Source organism: Pestalotiopsis fici (assembly GCF_000516985.1).
Source record: "Pestalotiopsis fici W106-1 unplaced genomic scaffold PFICI_Scf_11, whole genome shotgun sequence".
In the NCBI taxonomy this organism is placed as follows: Eukaryota; Fungi; Ascomycota; class Sordariomycetes; order Amphisphaeriales; family Sporocadaceae; genus Pestalotiopsis; species Pestalotiopsis fici.
Genome location: NW_006917101.1, coordinates 2,024,006 through 2,043,972, shown reverse-complemented (window position 1 = coordinate 2,043,972; position 19,967 = coordinate 2,024,006). Strand labels below are relative to the sequence as shown.

Genomic DNA, 19,967 nt, shown 5'->3' with positions numbered 1-19,967 from the left:
AGCTCGATTAGCAGTTTTTTAATATGCTTAGCTTAGATTATTAAGGAATCGAGCTAATTTAGCTATTGCGAATACGATATTTAATTTCGTAAATATAGCCGCGAATAATAATAATTTAATTTTTTTTAATATTTTTATATTTCGTAAAAAAACGCTATAATTAATCGAAATATAAATTTTTCGTAGCCTATTAGCGTTATATAAATTTTTTTTTATTTATAAGCTTAGCGATTTTTTTAAAATAAGCCTTTTAAAAAAAGCTAGATTATTTTGGATATATAATTTTTAATTATTTTTATTTTAAAAAACTATTATATTAACTTATTATTATTAATTTTATATTTTTTTATAAAGTGCTATATTAAATAATTAATAGCCTTTTTATTTTTATTTTTATATATAATAATTATATCGTTAACGTAAAAAAAAACTAGCATTTTTTTTTAATAAATACGCAAAGCTTATATAATATTTAAATATAACCGATTTTAGCTAAAATTTTTATAAATTCTTTTTGCTATAATAGCGGTAATATCCGTAATTTATAAAATGCTTTATTTAATAATAATATAGCGTTTTTTTTCGATATTTATCCGGCATTTTTATAAATATATTTTAATTAATAAGAGCGTATATAAACGCGTTTATTATATTATATTATATTAATTTAAAATCGAATTTCGCTATAATCGCGATTAGGGTGCAAAATAATTTTTTAGCTAATATAGCCGCGTAAGTTTTTTAATTTTAAAATTTCGCTTATTAATTACCGCGAATAATAAATTTTATTTTATATTTTTAAAATTTCCTATATTTATCGAATTTATATACGTATATTTATATATAATTAAAGATTTATTTGCTTTTTATTTATAAATCCTTTTTATTAATTTTGGTCTAAAATCGTATATTTTTATAATTTTATAAATAATTAGCTTTTGCTTAAAGGAATAATTTACTAAACGGATAATAATATAATTTATAATATTATTTAAAAAAAGCTGGGATTTCCGTTTTATAAATTTTTACCCTTTAATAAAAAAAGCGTTTTAGCTTTGCCTTATTATTTTAATTATTGCTTTATCCTATTTTAAAAACGGTTTTATAACTAGCTAAAAAAGCTATTTGCTATAGGATTATTTTAGGTTTTTTTTTTAATAGCGCCGTATTTTTAATCGTAATCGCTTTTATATTATATATTAATAAGGTTAATAAAAATATTTATAATAAAATTTAAAAAGCAAATTTCGCGGTAATAAAAGGGTATTATTTATTTTTTTTATTTAGCGCTATTTTTTTACTTTTTTAATTATTATTTTTCTTTTAATCGTTTTAATTATTGCCTAATAAGATATTTTTTGCGGCGGTATTTTCACTTTTTAGTTTTTATAAAATCTCGTTTTTAAATATTGCGTAATTAATTACAAAATCGGCGATAAACTAGGTATTAGCATTTAGGAATTTATTTTTAAATATATCCTATTTTCCGTCGTATAATTCCTTTTCGTTTATAATTATATTTTTTATATTAATTTATGATAATTAGAGGAGTTTGTGATTTGGGGTTTCGATATTATTTGATAGGAGTGGTGTATAAGTATAAATAAGTGATTAAAAATAATCTGATTTTGTATAAATAAAATAAAGGGTAAGTCGTATTTATATACTTATTTAGGAGCTTTTATAAAGCTTAATTAATCTAATTTAAAAATCTTTTTAAAAATTATAAATATATAAAGTAAATATCCCGTTATATACCTTTTAAGCTAATTTAGCGTTTTAAAAAAGATTAAAAGTTATATATTTAGGATATATATTTTTAGTTTTTAATATTTAGTTTCGGTTTTTAACTTTTTTTTAGGCGATTAAATAATTATTTAACTAAAAACCTGGTTTTTGTTAACGTCCGTTTATTTTATTTTTTTTAAGCTCTGTAAGCTTTTTTTTTTCGGCTTTAAGCGATTTTATAGCTGACTCTCTAAAAAGCAATTAATTTTAAAATTAATAATTGCCTTTTTAAAATTAGTAACTATTATTTATTCCGTCCGATTTTAGATTTTTTAATCTATAAAAATTTGTTATTAATTTATTTTTTGCTTTAAAATTAATAATTAATTTTTTAATTAGTAAATCCTAACTATAGGTTTTTTTTTATAAAAGGAAATTTTTTTTTTATATATTAAGCTTTACTTTTTTCCTTTTTTATTATATATTTATTTTTTTAAATTTTTCCGGATTTATTTAATTTAGCTTTTTAAGCTTTATTAACTTTAAATTTTTTTTAAGCTTATTATCGTTATTAAATTTTTAAAATTTACCGTTATAATACCTAAAGATAAACGCTCCTTTTTTAAGCGTAATAAAAGCTTTAAAAGCTTCGTCCGTTCGTTTTTAATTATTTTTCGCCGTTTTAATAACTAATTTTACCGTTTTATTAAGCGTAAAGCTGCTAATCGTCGTTCCTAAATCACCTTTAAGCTCGCTAAAGCTAAAATTAATCGAAATAATAATAATAAAGCTTTTTTTTAATAGCCTTTATTTTTTGGATTTGGTTTTTTTAACGAGCTATTATTTATTAGTTTTATTTTTATTTTTTCCTAATTTTATCGTTTTAAAGGTTTTATAATTTTTTTTATTTACGAATTTCCGTTTAATTTAAATCCCCGAGCTTAGCAAGCTTTAGCGGAGCAAATATAGGCGTAGAATATATTAGGCATATTTTTTATCGACTTTTCGAACCTTTTTTTTCGAATTAGAATTTAGTTTCGAAATTAATTTTAAACCTAATAATCCTAATCCCGAGCTTAAAATTAATTTCGAATTTAGGGCTAATCTTTTAAAAAAAAGCTATTTAAAGCTTTTCGAAATATTTTAATAGCTAATATTAATTTAATTAGCGTTTTTAATTTTAAAGGTTTTAACGAATTTTTTATTAATATTAACGAGCTTTTTAGCCGTTATTTTTTTTTATTAAATAGGCTAACCGAAATCGTAAAGCTAAATAGGCTTATAAATTTTAAGCTATTAGCTTTAATAAGCCTAAAAACCCTTTTTATTTTAACCGCCGCTTTTATTATCGATTTCGGGTTTTTAAATTTATTAAAACCGATAATTTCCTAATTTATATTAAAAATAATATTTTTATTCCCGAATTTTTTTATTAATTTCGCTATAATAAGCTTTTAGCTTTAGCTTAAAGTCGTTTTTACTATAATATAAAAAAGCCGATTTTTTTTAAAAAGCGCTTTTAATCCTTTTTTTTTATTTAAAAAGCTTTTTAAGCGTATTATTAGCGAATTTTAAAAGCCTTGCTTTCGTTATTTAAAAAGCGCTATAAAAGGCCGTTTTAATAATTTATATTATACCGTTAAAAATAAAAACCGTTATAAACGCTGCTTTAATAATAATTATAATTATATTATTTTATAAATATTTTTTTTTCCTATTTTTCGAAAACTATTAATTAACTTTTTAGGTTAGGGATCCTTATATAATTAGTTATACGTTTGCCTTTTATAATTATAAAAACGCTAAAAAACGCATTAAAAATTAATTCCGAATCGTAATTAAAATTATTTTATTTTTATATTAGCCGGGTTAAAAAAAGGTTTTATTTAAAAGCTTATATAAGCGGGATAAAAAGTTTTTTTAGGATTACGCTTTTAATAAAAAATAGGAATTAATATAGAAAAAATATATAGCAGCTTATTAAATTAAAAAACGGTAAAACGGTTAAAAGGTAAAATGCATAAATTTAAAAATAATATTTTTATTTTCCGTTTATTTTTATAGCTTTTAAGCCTTTATATTTTAGCTTATTAAGCCGTATTTTCGCGTTTTTATTTTTTTTAAATTTTTAAAATAATAGCTTATTTTACTTTTAATATTACGATTTTTAAATTTAAATATACGATAAATTATTTAAATTTTTATTTCGGTAATACCTTTATAAGCTTATTTACTAATATATACTCGGTGCTTAGGTATATAATAATAAAAATGCCTTTTTTATACTTTTATTTAAATTATATATTATTTAAATCGATATATTTAAGCTTAGTAATAACTTATAAAGCTTTATAAATAATTAATCGAATTATTTATTAATTATCGTAATAAATATTTTAAGCTTTTTTAAATTAAAATTAAATATTTTTATAAAAGCGTTAAAACGCTATATTTTTTTTTTATTTTTAAAAAAGCAAGGAGTTTAGCTTTTATAATATTAGTTAAAATTATCGCTTATTTTAAGGCTTTTTATATTATTAAATTACCAAAAAGCTTAATAATATACCTTTAAAAGCTACGTTTTAATTCGGGGTCGTTAGCGAATAAAGCATTATTAGCTATCGTTAGGATTTAGGCTTTTTTATTTTTTTTATATTAAATTCCTAAATATTTAGTTCCGTATAAGTATTTTAAAACCTAAAGTTTATATTTAAAATATAAAAATCCGGGATTTATAAAAAAATATAAAAATAAAATAGCTAAAAAAGCTATATTTAATCGGATAATAATAGCTATATATAAAATATACCCGATAAGCTTTTAGTATTTTTTAATTTTTTATTTTAAAGCGCTTTTAGTATATTTTAATACTAATTCGTATAAAATCGGTATTATTAAAATATAAGAATTATTATTTACCTTAAATTTAGCGTAAATTTTTTCGATATAAGCGTTATATAAAAAAAATAATATTTTTTTAATTTTATTTTTTTTAATACGGATACCGAGGAATTAAGCTACGTTTTTTTTTTAATTTAAGCTCGTATTTTTTTTTTAATTTAGTCGAAAAGCTTTTTTTCTACGTTTTTATGCTTTTTTCGATATAAAATAAAAATATCGTTTATATAAAAAATTATAAATACCGTTTTATTTAAATTATAAAATAAATACGGTTTTTCCGGTAACGCCTTTATACCTAATTAGGCCAAAGTGCTATTAAACTCCCAATATTAAAGTAATAATAAATCTTTTAGTCCGTATAATGCTTTTTAAAGCTTTAGGTATTTTTTAATTATTTTAAATCTTTTAAAAAGCTCGTAATATATTAGCTTTAAATTCCTTTTAAAAGCGTTTAGAAACGCTTTTATTACGTTATATTATTTGTATTTAAAGTCGAATTTTATAATTACCGCTATTATAATTTTAAAAGATTTCGCAGCTAAAATCGAAATATAGGTTTATTTAATAGATTTTTTTTTATAAATTTCTTTTATCATTAATCGAGCTTTAAATTTAGTAAAATAATTATTTTCGTCGAATTTATATGCTTAAACTTATATAAATGGAATTAATTTTTTAAATTTTTTCTTTTGTTTTCGCTCCCTTTAAATTTTTTTAAAAATAAAAATTCGCAGCTTTAAATATATTATTTAAAAAAAATTATTTCGGAATTTATAATTTTAAAAATTAGAAAATCGTTTTAGAGGAGCTAGAATTTTATTACGGAATATTTTTTTTAGGGTTAAAAAAGATTTTTTTTAATATTCCGAGCTCTTTTTTTTTATTTAAAGCAATTTCGATTATTAAATTTAATTTTAATCGCTTAAGTTTATAATTTAATATCGCTATAGCTATTATATAATATAAAGTTTTATATTTTTTAAAATCGGTTTTTTAAAAAGCCTGAAATATTAAATTTGGAAATTTTAACTAAAATAAATTTAAATCGAAAATCGCGAATATTTTTTAATATTTATTTAAAGCTTTTTTTTCCTTAATCGACTTTTATAATGGTTTATCGTTAATAATCGACTTTTTCGAGCTTTTTTTAAATTTATTTTTAGTTATTAGTAAAAACGTTTTTTTTAAATTAATAAATTTAATTAAGATTTTTATTTTAAAAGTATTAGTATAAGTTTTAATATTGGCTTTATTTTAATATTTAGAAGCGTTTATAAATTAATTTTTTTTAAAAATTTTATTTATTATTTTTAAAAATTTTATATTTTTTATTATATTTTAATAAGCTTTTTTTATCCCGTTTTATCCGTTCGAATATATTTTACGGTAAGAGTTTTAAGGCTTATTTTTTGCGTTTTATAATAAAGCATTTTTATAATTTTAATTAATTAATCCGGTTATAATTTAAGGTTTAAGCGTTATTTTTAAAAATAATAATTTTATATATATTTTTAGCTTAAAAGCTTTAGTAGTTTTTAAAAAGATATTTAGGTAAATATTCGATTTTTAATCGTTAGGATAGCTAGTTTTTTTATTATTTTTAAGCTATTTAATAATTTATATTAGGCTATTAAAAACCGTATTTTTAGCCTTTTTACCCCTTAAATCGTGCAAAATCTATTAATTATTATATATATTTTATAAATTTAATTTAGCGAATAAATCGTTTTTAATATAGCTTAGCTCGCTAATTTCGATTTTTTAAATAATATTATCGCGCTTATATTACTAAATAATAAGCTTTTTTTCCCGGATATTTTTTTTATAAAACTATATTTTATTAAATTTAATATTACGTATTATAATTATATTTTTTATATTTAAAACCTAAATTCGAAAAAGGTTATTTATATAATAACCTACTAAATAACCTAAATAAGCTTTATATTCGGTTTTTTATCGGGTTAATTTTAGGTTTTATTCCCGATTTTTAATTAAAAAATAATACGCGTATTTATATATATATATTAAACTCTAATTAGGCCGTAAATTATCGGTTAAAGCTTTAGTTAATTTCGGTATATATTATCGAAAATATCTTTAAAATTAAAAATTTAGGATTTTATTTAGGGATTTAAAGCTATTTAATTAGGATAAGCTTATATTATATAAATATATTACGGCTTTAAAAACTTTTTTTTATAAGAGTTTAAGGAAGTTAGCCGATTAAAGCATTTTTACGGTTTTTTATTTAATTTTTTTATTAGCCCTTTTAATATTTTTATAAAATTTATAAATATAAGAAGCGCTAATTTCTAACTCGATATTTTTTTATCGTGCTTAGCGCTCGAAATTTTTTTTTTAATATAATATTAAAAAGCTTTTTCCGTTAAAAAATTATATAAAAACGTTTAATTTATATTATTTTTTTATTATCGTAACGAAATTTTAAATTATAAAAATAATTTTTAAAACTTTTTTTAATCGTAATAAATATTTAAAATATTTTTTAAATTATTTTTTTTAAAAAATAAGCGTTTTAAAAGACTTATTTAAAGCTTTTAAGTAATAAATTATATTAATTAAAATTCGATAAAAAGGTTTTATAAGCTGGTATTTTCGAGTTTTTTTGGAGATTATTTAGTTTACGGAAATTCGAGCGTATATTTCGTAATCGAATTATCGTATTTTTTGGATTTTAATATTTTTCGTTTAGTATATTAGGTTTCGGAGTATATTTGCTTTTAAATATCCGGAGCGTAAATGCTAAAGCTTTTTATTATTAATTTTAGGCTTAATATAATTTTTTAACCGTTATAATTTTCGATAGTTAATACGTTTAAAAGCTATTAAATAATAAAAGTTTACGTTTATTTCGGAAAGGATTTTAAAAAGGTAAATAATAAATTTAATATATTAAAAAAATATTAGGTTATATTTTTTTATAAATTTAGCAATTATTTAATTTTATTTTAAATTACTAATTTTAAAAATAATATTAAAATTATATTTTTAAACGCCTTTTTTTTTTAATTTAATTTCCGATATAATATTATAATAAAAACTAAAAATATAGGCTATATTAATTAAAATTAATATTGCAATTTAATTATTAAAGCTTTTAAATATATTTTTAATAATTTTGGTTCCGTATCTTTTAATAAATAAAACTAAGGTTTTAATTTCGATTACGGATCCGGTTTTATTAGGCTTAAAAAAGCCTAAAATAAATAATTTAATATTATTAGCAATATAAATTAAACTATAATTATTTAAAAGGGTATTTTCGTATAAAAAGTATTTAAATTAAATAATAAAATATACCGCTAATTAGTTATTTAAACCGACGATATAGGGATTTATAATTATAATATTAAAATTGCCGGTAAGCTAAGGATTAAAGGTTTTAAACGGATTTTATTAATTTGTAACTCTAAATTTTTAGTTTTTAATCCAGCTTTTCTTTTTTAGGTTATTTTTTAAAATTTTATATTTATTATATTTAATTTAAGCTCGAATTTTCTTTAAGGCTTTATTATTTAATACTTTAATAATACGCTTAATAAAGCCCGTAAGCGTATATTTTAAGATAAAATATTGCTTTAAGGGCCATCGGTAAATAGTTTTTTTAAAAGCTCGATATAAGTATATAATATTTTTATCGGGGTTTCCGGAGCTTTTTAAATTAAAAGCCTTAAAGCTAAAGCTATTAGCGTTAAAAGCGGCGAAAACCCGTTACCGAAATCGGCTAATTTTATTTTTTAAATATAAATTTTTTTAAAGCATATTTTTTAAATTTAAAAGCATAAAATTTTCGGAATATAGCTATTTATTAATTTTTTTTTAATTAATATTCCTTATTTTAAAAAATTTTTATCGTTAATAGCGTTTAAAAAGTTATTTATAGCGAAGGGACCGATTGCTATTTCCGATTTATAGCGGCGCGTTAATTCGAATTTTTTATGCTATTTTCGATGCTAAATAATAGGGTTTTAAACTCGATTGGCTTTAATAAATACGTTTTTATATTTTTTAAAAACCTGCTTTAAGAGATTTTTTTCGGTTAGGGCTATTAAATTTTAGAGTATACGGTAAAAATTCCGAATAATATAGTTATTTTAATTTAAAGCTTTTATAAATATAATAGTTTAAAATTTAGTATTTATAAAATTTTGCATTTATTTTTTAAATTTATTAATATACCGTTAAATAACGAATTTTTTTCGAGGTTAAACGCTTAGGTTTTAAATTTTTAAAAATATTTTTTAAAAAGTTTTTTTTAGCGAAGGAGCTCGGAAAAAATAGGTTTATTTCTTTTAGTATTTAGATTTTTTTTATTTTAATCGGAAATTTGCTAAATTAGGTCGTTTTCGAATTAATATTAAAGCTTAGATTTATAAATTTTTATTAAAAAGGGCTATTTAGCTTATAGCTATAGTTTCGTTCATTTAAGATTAATATAATTTTAAATAGTATTTTATTCCGAAAAAAACCGGTATTATAAAAATTAAGCTATTTAATTTTTTTAGTAAATAAGCTTAATTTTAACCGTATAGCTTTAGGTATCGAAGCTTGCGTAAAATAATATTTTTTATAAAAAAATAAGGTTTTTGGTATTTTAATTTTGAAAATCGAATTTAAAATATTAATCGGAATTTTAAAAATTAGATTTTAAAAATTAAATTCCGTTAATATCTTATTAAATAATATAAATATACGGAAAATTTAATAATAATTTAGCTACGTATATACCGGGCTTATAATTATAATAATTAAAAAAGCTTATAATTTAGGGTTTCGATATTATTTAATAAAAGCGGTATATAAGCATAAATAAGTAATTAAAAGTAGTTTAATTTTATATAAATGAAATAGAGGGTAGGTCGTATTTATATATTTATTTAGGAGCTTTTATAAAGCTTGATTAGTTTAATTTAAAGATTTTTTTAAGAATTATAAGTATATAAAGTGAATGTCCCGTTATATAATTAATTTATTTTAATTAAGAATTTAAATTTTATAAATATTAAATAACTTATATCCGATTAAATATTTTATTTATGCTTTAGGTGCTAATCGCTATAAACGGCCGAATTTTTATTATACCGTTAGCGTTATTATATACGCTTTATATCCGAATACTTTAAAATAAGTTTAATTAGGCTTATAGCTTAGATTTAGAATTTTTTTTGCTTTTATAACTATTTTATAAAATTTTATATATAATATACGTTATCGGAAATTATAATTCGGCGTGCGATTATATAAATATACCGCGGTTTTACCGATTTCGGGCTAAAGTTAATAAAAGAGTTTTGCGCTAATGCGTATTACCCGTTTTTTTTTAATTATACCCTTTAAGCGTTTAATAATTTTATTTTAGGCTTATATATATAATGCTAAAGGCTCGAATTTAATATATTTATTTTCGAAATATTTTTTTATTATTTATTTAATTTTTATAATTTCGTTATCGCATTTAATAATTTTAATTTTAATATTATATTAGGTTTTTATTATGCTTAAAAACGATCGGAAAGCGTTAATTAATATAACCGTAATTTTTTCCGTAAAATAATAATCCTATATATATCTTATTTGCTAATAAATAATTAGTATTTAAAATATATAATTTTCGATTTTTTTAATATAATTATAAAAATTTATAGCTAATTATTCGTTATAATTTTCGTTAATTAGCCGTAGCGCTTGCCGTAATTAGCGCGTAATTTTTATAAATACGTAGGCTTTATATTTTATTATAATTAATTTTTTAATTTTTACCTTTTAAAATAAATAAATAAAATATTCGAAAATTACCGGGCCTAAATATCTTATTTTATAATATTATTATATAATTTCCCTAATTAATAATAGCCTTTTTATTTATATTATATATTTTTTTTAGTAAATAGCAAATAACGCTAAAGGTAATTCGTAAAATTTATATTCGAAAACGTATTATCCGTATCGGTTTTAAAATATATTAATTAAAAATCTATTTTTTTATATAATATTATAAAGTCGTTTTTATTATTTTAATAATATCTTTATCTTTATAATTAACAAAATAATATTAATATAATTAATAGCCTAAAATAATAAGCTATATTATTTAATAATAATATTTTAAATCCGAGTTATATAATTATTATACCGTATCCATAAATAGGTAATTTCCGGTTGCTTAATTAAATAAAATCGTAATTAAAAGCTTGCCTATAATTAATAAGCCTTTTTTTATATTTATAATTAAAATCGTTATCGCTAAATTTAAAATAACTAAATAGTGTAAAAGGTAATTTTTTATAAATATTGCAAAATTATTTTATACATTTATTATTAATCGTCCGTTTTATTAATTTATATTAATTAAAAGCGATTTTTTTTAATTATTTATAATATATTAATTCGGCTAATTTTAATCCTTTTTATATTGCGAATTTATTTTTATAAATTAGGGTCTTTTTTAAAAGCTTTATTTATTTATATTTATATTTTATTTTTAAAAACGAAACCTAAATAGGCTTTTTTTTAAAAATATATAAAAATATAAATTAAAAGCGTAAAAAAATAATAAATAAAATATTTAGTATTTTTTTGCCTTTTATTATAGGTAATTCGTTTATTTTTTTTATATAAATTAGCCGTATTTAATCGGGAAGGCATTTAATTTTTAATAAGGTAAGCGTTTTTATTTTATCCGTTTTAAGGCTATTTTTTAATTTTATTAGCGTAAATTGCGAAAGCGCCTTTCCTAATTTTTAGCTTAATCGGCTATTAAATGCTTAAATTTTTACGGAAGTTATTATTTATTATCCGATATTTTAAATTTTTATTTAAAATATTTTATTTTTTATAAATTTAATAAAAAACGGCTTATTATAATATAATTAAAATAATTATATTTAAAAAATTTATAGCTTAAACCGAATTATTTTATATTTTAATTATTTGCTTTATTTAGGCTTTCGCTATAATTATTTTTTATTTATTAACTTAATTAGCAGCTTTTTTTAATATTTTCGGAGGCTTAAAAGCTTTTAAATATTATTTTTTTGCTTTTTTTTTATTATTTATAGCTAATTTATTATAGCGAGCTTTTAAATTTTCGTATTATTTATATAAAGGCTTATTAATTAAATAATACGTAAAAAAAAATTTAAAAAAATTATAATAATTATTTATTTTATAATTTTTTTAATCGCCGTATATTGCTTAATATATATAGCCTTTTTTATTTTATAATAATTATAATCGAAGTTAAACGATTTTTGATTTTTTTTAGTAAAATCCGTTATTATTTATTTTTTGTTTTTTTTATTTTAAATATTTAGATCGTCGCTTTCGTTTATAGCTTTAAAGGTTGCTATCGCGGTTTTTATATATTTAGTTTTTTTTATATCCGGTTCAATTAAGGTTTTAATTAAAGTTATTTTATTTTTAAAGTAATTAATTAATCCGGTAATTTATACCTAAATTTAAAACGCATATTTTTAATTATTTTAATCGGAGGTTATTTTTAATAATGCCGTTAAGCCGATTCCGGCTTTTTTCGTAATTATTATTTTTATAGCTTCGGCGGAAGCATTAAAACTCTTAATTATTAATTAAAATAATACTTTCCTATTAAAATTTAAACTAATTTAATATAAATATTAATTATATAATATATTAATTTATATTTTGCGCCTTTTAATTTTAATAAAATATACGCTTATTTAGGTGGCCCCGGCTAATCCCCGGAAGATCCCGTATATCTATCTAAACACCATAGGGTTAATCCGTGTGCTCAAGCACACCCCAGTATATAGGAACCATAATCCACCATCTGACACTTAGCTTCCCAAATAAAAGGCCAGTGGGAAAGTGAATGAAATGACGGTCAAAGTCAATTGGATCAATCGAAGATCATTCGAACGCCAAAAATGGAAGAAATCATGTGTAGTACTGAGTTACTTGCCAAGGACAAGACAGAAACGGGTCAACACGACGATACGCAGATATGAATTATTTCATCACGGCAATATATTTTCACATATCTCATGACAGTGGCGTAGATCTTTGTTTGATACGTCCTGGAAAGGTAATCACCAGATATGCAACATCTCAAGATAGTCTGGATGCCAAGACGCTCTGTTACGCGAAACTATTGAGGTTCTCGCGCCCAACTGTCATCTCTCATGTACGTGTCATTCTTGCTTGCTTCTAGAGCAAGGACAGCGCAGGATGGGGTTTCATTCTTTGAAAGAGAGACGGAAAAAGAAAAATAAGCAAACAAACACTGAGACGCGAATCGACCTCGCGACCGTTAGATTAGACGACTCTACCCAGGAACCCCTGTACTAATCCGATGCTCTCACCGCTAAGCTATTCTGACCATTTGCATGTTGTCCTTGAAGATATTCCTCTCAAAGCAGATCAAGAACTTGTCAGCAATGCGCATGGCACGATGACAGAGTCCAATCAAACCCTGGCGTATTCCAAACTCAAGAGAGCAGTAAAGTCAGTCTCATCGATGGGAGGAGATGAAGGTGAGTCGAGATATTTCTTGATACATACTTGGGGACATCCTGGCTGTAGGACAAGCTGTTACTCATTTCAAAGACTTGTTCTCAGCCAGAGCAGGGGAAGACCATTCTTTCGTTGCAATGATGGGTAAAACGCGTCGTGACGCTACATTCTTTCTCTTTACTCTTGTAATTTAAACGGCCGAAAAAAAAGGCGAAGGACCAGGTATCATGGAATCGTTGTAGTATCGTTATTTGTTTCAACAGGGCAGAGACCCCTATTAGTCTATCAGGCTCCCTCTAACAGAGAGTCATTCTTGAATCATTGCAGTCTAGGCATTGTCGCTATTCGACATAAACACAAAGGTAGGTATCATCATATAGTCGTCCAGTACACTCATCGTGAGTTTGTCACAAGCCATCCAGGCCTGTGGCGTCTTGGGAAACAAGTTCGAAAAGAGGGTGCAAAAAAGAAAGAAAGAAAAGGCCCGCCTCGCCATACCCTTAACAGCAACCGCGCCTCCGACCGCCCAGCGAGAAGACCTCTTCCCACTCTCTTAATGCCACGGTGCCCCTGCCCTTACCCTTCTTTCTCCTTCTGACGCCTCCATAGTCTGTATCGTCAACAGTGAGACCGCTCTTGATACTGCCGCCGTCGCTGGCGCCCGCTGTCCACATGCCGCCGTCGCCGTACTGGATACCGCTCATCGGGTCGTCCGGATCTATCTCTCCCAGCTCAATTTTGGTGAGGATCGTCCTCGCCAGTCTTGCAAACACCTCGTCGACACCCTCTCCGGTAAACGCCGACACCTCCATGGCCACTGGTACGTTGACACGACTCGCCCAGCGAGTCGCATCTGCACTGCTGACCTCACGACCCTCGGGCGCCTCCGTCGCTCGTTGCATTGCACCGAGTCCTGGATTCGTCGCCGTGCTCTGGAAACTCGTGCCGTACGGACCTGTTGCGCTGCTCATGCTACCACCGGGCGTGGGCGGGGGCCCAAAGTCAATCAGACTGTCTTCGTCGCCGCTGAGGTCGAGCTTGTTGCCGACGAGAATAGTGCTGAGGTTGGGGCTCGCGAGGGCGTTGGCGTCATTGAGGAACGGCTGCAGCGCCCGGAACGTGCTGTGGTTGGTAAGATCGTAGACCAGGACGGCGCCGGCGGCGCCGCGGTAGTAGGATCGCGAGACGGACCGAAAGCGCTCCGTGCCGGCCGTGTCCCAGAGTTGAAGCTTGATGCGCTTCCGCCTTGCACCCGTGCCGACCTTGATGATCTTGCTGGCGAACTCGACTCCTATGGTTTGCGACGAGAGAATGCGCCACTCGGACTTGACGAAACGGTGGAGGAGACAGGATCTAGAAACGGAGACGACCGATGTCAGTTAAAGAGGCCGTTACAAAATGCAAGTTGTGGAGTTGCAAGACTGGTGGAAGGATGGCGGGCGCCATAAGGAACAGTCTTGGGAGAACATGATAGACTCACTTTCCCGTTCCGCTGGGTCCGAGCAATACGATCTTGGCGAGGTAATCATACATGCTTCCAAGCTCCTGCTCACAAGACTATCGTCAGCATTCGGTATCTTTCCTGTGTTCCGGCGCTCCGCCCGCTACTGCCTCGAGTGATGCCTACTTGTTCGCCAGCCGTGCCGGTGCTCTCCTCGCTCGCGGCGGATAAGCCCCGTGGCCTCGTCATGATGTGTATATTATGTCGTCGTGTCTCCGATGTTGAATGTCTTGCTGTCCCGCAAGATCGGACGTTCACGGTGAAGTGGGTCGCATGTGTTTCGGTGCGAGCGGTGTGGTGTTTAGTGTTGCGGCCGTTGTTGTCGAATGTAGAGCACGAGAAGAAGAGGCAGAGCTCATGCGAACAAGTAGCTTGGCGACGAGAAATGTGTTTATCATCAAAGAAATGGTCGTTGCTTTTTTGTGCGCGATGCGGCTTCAGGAGACGTGCGGATTTCCAACAAGTAATAATCCTTGCTGCGACGAGATGCCGAATCTCATGTTGTTTCAAGCGGCAGCTCCTAAGGCTGGGGAATCCTTATCAGCAGTGAGATTGTGACGACACAACAGCAATGGATCACTGCTGGGATTGGACGGCCCGTCAAGTGTTAGGAGCATCCAGACTTGCAGCCATGGTTAGCAGGTTTACCTAACACAAAACCCGCTATGAGTTTAGTGGACTTTGGACGTCCTTGTTCCCGTCAGCCGTTCAGTGCACACTGATTTGTGTCGTAATGGGGGGCCGAGGCAGCGGGTGGGTTCTGGCTCGTGCTTACCGGCGCCGAACTGGGGGAATTACCGGCCTAGCATTGTCTACAAGAGGTCATAAGATTGCCTGTTTTTGACAAGAATATGTCCCTTTGATTCACCGATGCATCATATTCTATTTTGAGTACTTTGATGAATTGTCAACTGATACTTTGGTCAAGATGAAAATAGAAGGGAGAACATTCATCATCTCTGGCGGGTAAATCTTCCCAATCCTGGACTCGGCATAAAACCGCGATCCACCATTTACGTTCACATGCTGGCAAATCCACTCTTTGTCCCGCTGAGACCATAGCCACGTTATACGACTTCAAACACTGGCTGGCTTATGATGGGATTCCTTGTCAACAATCACTGACGATCGTATAGTGCCTCTGGTCTCGGCCAAGCATGTGTAGAGACCTTGGTTGCAGCCGGTGGCTATGTTGCAGTTCTCGACATGAACGATGAGAACGGCGCGGCCATTGTCTCGAAGCTGGGCCCGCAGACCAAATTCTTCGTTTGCAACGTCTTGGAAACGGACAGCATCAAGGCTGCTGTTGATGGCACCGTTGCCTGGATCAAGGAGACGGGCAAGCCCTTGGGTGGTGTCATTCCGGCTGCCGGGGTCAGCACTCCAGCTACTGTACGTAACTTGTTATCAACTCAAGCATCGGGGATGCAGTGATATTGTCGTTCATGAGACAGTCCTTCTAACAAGTTTGCAGATGCTTGACCGGAATGGAGACGCTTTGAGTCTGGATGACTTTGACTTTGTCATGAATGTCAACCTCCGTGGCACTATTGATCTGGTACGGCAAGCCATCGTACACATTGCCAAGACGCAGCCATCTGTGCCCGACGGCGAGCGCGGTATCGTCATCATGGTGGCGTCTTCTGCCGCCTTCGACGGGCAAAAGGGACAAGTCTCTTACTCGGCCTCCAAGGGAGCTGTCACGGCAATGACTCTACCCATGACCCGAGATTTGGCCCGGTACGGCATCAGAGTCGTTACGATTGCACCAAGTTTGTTTGCCAGCAGGATGACCAGCATGATGTCTGACAAGGTCCGTGCCAGTCTAGAGAAATCCATGGAGTTTCCAAGGAGGGAAGGGCAGCCGGAAGAATTCGCCGGACTAGCGAAGCACGCGATTGAGAATGTCATGTTGAACGGAACGGTACTGAGGCTCGATGGTGGTATGAGAATGCCAAGCAAAATGTAAAATTCTTATTCAACTGGTGATTTGTAATGTAGAGTTGATATAATGCACGTAATTTATCATTTTTACCCTCCAAATTTATTTCATTTACCTGATCTATCCGGCAACAATAGTCTATTTAGTCATATCAAACTAACTCCAAGCGAACCATGGATTGTGCCTACTGCAATTGATTCTGGGTGTTTTGCTGCCAATATATTACTAATCTGAAGCCAGTAATCAACGCCGAGATATAGAAGTATAGGCCATGTTACAGTCGACCTGTCTTGGAGAGTACCGGCCAGTGAATGGTTGCCTGCCCTTGGCTGGTTGCTACTGCTTTCCCTTTCTCCTCCATACTTCTCATTCGCATGCTCCCATCATTGTTTCTCTTATTGATCGGGTCGTAGTTTCTGTAACGTTGCATAAAACTAATGCAGGAGCTCGGTTCATTTGCTGTTGCAAAAAGGTCCGCTTAATAGACTTTTGTTACTTCAGCGTTTGAAAGACTGCCTGTTTATTGGTTACCTGTCCACGACATGAGCACCAGTCGTCTTGTCGTGTTTTGGCTGCTTCACTGGCGACAACAGGCTCACTACATTGTTGAAAACTCAACAAGCATCCACTAAAAGAAACTAGGAGTAGGTCGCTGCACGTATTTGTTTTACAGGCACTGTCGTCACGCAAACAAGAGGGATCATTGGACTTAACTGCCTAGGTACGCAGTCGTCATCTCATGGGCCATCGCTCCTAAATCAAAACACGGACTTGCCATTATTATTATTGGCAAATTCACAACATGGCTGTCATGGATATGTTGGACCGCGAATTGGAGGAGCAGCAAGAATGCTCCCCTGGAGGTAAGCAAAAAGAAAAGAAGAAAAGGGAGCTCCGTCATTGCATCTTCTCAGAGCAGAGGAAACTGAGCTGTCTTACATCTTCGCGCATGAGTTGAGGGGCTTTCATCCATTTCAGTCCAACAACTTCTGCCTTCCACATTAGCTGACGACCTGCCTTTAGGAGGAAACTCGAGTCCTGCGCAACAACAGCAGCCCGTCGCTGGACTACCAGCCAAGCCCCCTGCCTCCAGTACCACTGATCTTTCATCCACCAGAATGGAACCCGGAGGCCAGGATAACACTGGCCAAGCCCGTTTCCGCCAGATGCTACAGGGCATTGCAACTCAAGCCCAGACCAAGATTGATGCCATGAACAAGCCTGTACGGGCTGAGATTCATGGACAGCGCTCCGCTGGACCTGTCCAAAGTAAGTGATTGACCCAAAACAACCCTCAATTCTCAGAACTTACTCACTCACGCTCAATCATAGCAGCTGGCTCGAATCGCACGTCTCGCGTCATTAATACCGCTGCCATTCCTCATCGACCAGCCTCTCAGGTTCTGGGATCCATCGTCCCCAAGCGCGAGGACCATCCGCGCGCTCAAGGGGAGGATGGGCGTTCCAGAGGACGTCATGAAGTCATAGTTCCATCGCCCTGCGCCGTGCTGAGTGCCGAGTGTCAGCGCAGAAAGTTCAACCCTGTCTTCCGAGAGTTCATGACCCACGATGGAAGATTCTCATGCGTGGTCGAGATCAAGGGTATGAGAATTATCGATAAGCGAACTTGGACCGATGCTAGACAAGCGAAGCAAGAAGCCGCAAAGATGGCTCTCCTGTACCTAGAAGACCATGTCCCTATCGAAAGCTCGACGACCACGAGCCGAGGCTTTAGCTCTGATTCAAGCCACCAGGAAGACCGCCACCGAGAAGACCGCCGACGAGAAAACGAGAAAAGATCTCACCAGCTTCGAGAGGAGGAAGAACTCGAAGCGGCCCTGTTGCTGGCCAAGATCCGACGCATCTTCGGCCGTCAGGACAGCATGAGAAGCGAGATCATGGCAGACCCTACCGCTTCCCGTGCCTTTCTCGAAGGCTTTGCCTGGGGAGCCAGGGCCGCCAACGAGTCTGTTGGTGAGCGTACGCGCTCTCGATCTCCGCTCCGAGTCGCCAATGAGCGCCGACGCTCACGATCCCCACCTCGAGGTCGTGACGAGCGGCGCCGCAGGGGCTGATATCACGACAGGGATCAAAAGGATATTGATAAGACGATCCCACGGAAAGCTTGAAAGGTGCCTTTTGTCTTGCTTTTGAAGCCTGTAATGTACCTTTAAGGCATTGATCCCGCCCCTCGCAAGATTGGCCAGTTTGTGTAATACAAAGGAGCGGTTTAGATAGACAAGAATTGAACTGCAAATGCCCCTTTACTACCTCATCTGTCACGTGAGATTTTCACTACCATTAAACGACTTGACAAGTCTCTTGAGTTGACTTAGTCAAGCTGTATTGCATTAGGAAATGACAGTAGATTATAACAGAATTACTAGAAATCATACACGTAGACTTTGACAGATTACCATCTTCAAGCTTGAGCCGCCTTGTACCAAGTCCCCGTCTCTTCGATACGCTTCACAGCCTTCTTCATATCCTTCATGTACATTTTGCTCGGCAATTGTTTGAGGCTTTTTGGGAGATGGGGGTATACCAGCGCTGTGTAACCTACGACAAAGTGATACATTGCCTTGTTGAGCGGCGTAACAGTGAGGCCGTACTCTCTCTGGAGTCTCTCTGGCATCCAGTGGATAGTCAAGAGGCGCGCCACGGGCGCCTGCGGCTTCAGCCAGAGCGGTAGTTTCTTGGGGTGCAGCAAGTCGCCCGCAAGGTTCCGGGCCCAGTCCGTCACCTCGAGCGTCGCAATCATGTGGTGCCAGTACTCCCAAAAGGCGTCGAGGGTGGCGGGCCACATTTCGGGCGGCATCCGCAGCGAGGTGCCGTACACGGCGCTCTCCTTGTACAGGGCCTCTTGCTTCTCGCGCGAGAGCTTGCCGAAAAAGGCCTCGTGGACGACGACCAGCGAGACAAAGAGGGTGGCGGCTGTCCACTTGTGGAGTTCGGGGTCGTCGGCGTAGTAGGTTTCTCCCTTGACGTCGGCTACATTAAGGTGGGCGTTATTGGTAAGCTTCTTCATGGGATCATTTAATCAAGTCCGAGATTGTGGCACTTACAATGTGCACTGTGAATGACACTGAAAATGGCCTCCTTCTCCTGCTGCGTGCCGTAGACGGCGGCATTCAAGAAGCGCGCCGTCGTCTGCAGGCGGTTCAGGATGCGGTAGGCAAAGTTGGAGTGCTTGTAGGAGCCCTCGGCGAGGCCCGGGTGTGCAAACTGGCACAGAATGGCAAACTGCCCGCCCGTCAGGTAGATGGCGTCGTCGACGTAGTTCTTGAGCTCATGCGGCTCGGCAATGGTTTCGAAAATGTGTGGCTTCTCAAAGGGGACTTGGACCTCGCGGTCGCGGTCGAAGCGCATGGGACATGTCAT

The 19,967-nt window shown here is 31.4% G+C and overlaps 4 protein-coding genes across 4 annotated transcripts; 2 read left to right on the top strand and 2 right to left on the bottom strand.

The window, feature by feature from the left end:
* Positions 1–13,643: 13,643 nt before the first annotated feature.
* Positions 13,644–14,833, bottom strand: PFICI_13601 (uncharacterized protein; the record flags this gene model as incomplete). The annotated part of the gene is made up of 3 exons (XM_007842182.1): positions 13,644–14,496; positions 14,624–14,700; positions 14,771–14,833. 3 exons carry the CDS (start codon positions 14,831–14,833, stop codon positions 13,644–13,646), a joined length of 993 nt encoding a protein of 330 aa, XP_007840373.1.
* Positions 14,834–15,572: 739 nt separating this feature from the next.
* Positions 15,573–16,613, top strand: PFICI_13600 (uncharacterized protein; the record flags this gene model as incomplete). Its single annotated transcript, XM_007842181.1, has 3 exons — positions 15,573–15,610; positions 15,781–16,036; positions 16,119–16,613. 3 exons carry the CDS (start codon positions 15,573–15,575, stop codon positions 16,611–16,613), a joined length of 789 nt encoding a protein of 262 aa, XP_007840372.1.
* A 775-nt stretch (positions 16,614–17,388) lies between these two features.
* PFICI_13599 (uncharacterized protein) lies at positions 17,389–18,661 on the top strand (the record flags this gene model as incomplete). The annotated part of the gene is made up of 3 exons (XM_007842180.1): positions 17,389–17,449; positions 17,610–17,855; positions 17,922–18,661. The coding sequence occupies 3 exons, from the start codon at positions 17,389–17,391 to the stop codon at positions 18,659–18,661; spliced, it is 1,047 nt and encodes a 348-aa protein (XP_007840371.1).
* Positions 18,662–19,008: 347 nt separating this feature from the next.
* On the bottom strand, positions 19,009–19,967 carry PFICI_13598 (uncharacterized protein; the record flags this gene model as incomplete). The annotated part of the gene is made up of 2 exons (XM_007842179.1): positions 19,009–19,577; positions 19,652–19,967. 2 exons carry the CDS (start codon positions 19,965–19,967, stop codon positions 19,009–19,011), a joined length of 885 nt encoding a protein of 294 aa, XP_007840370.1.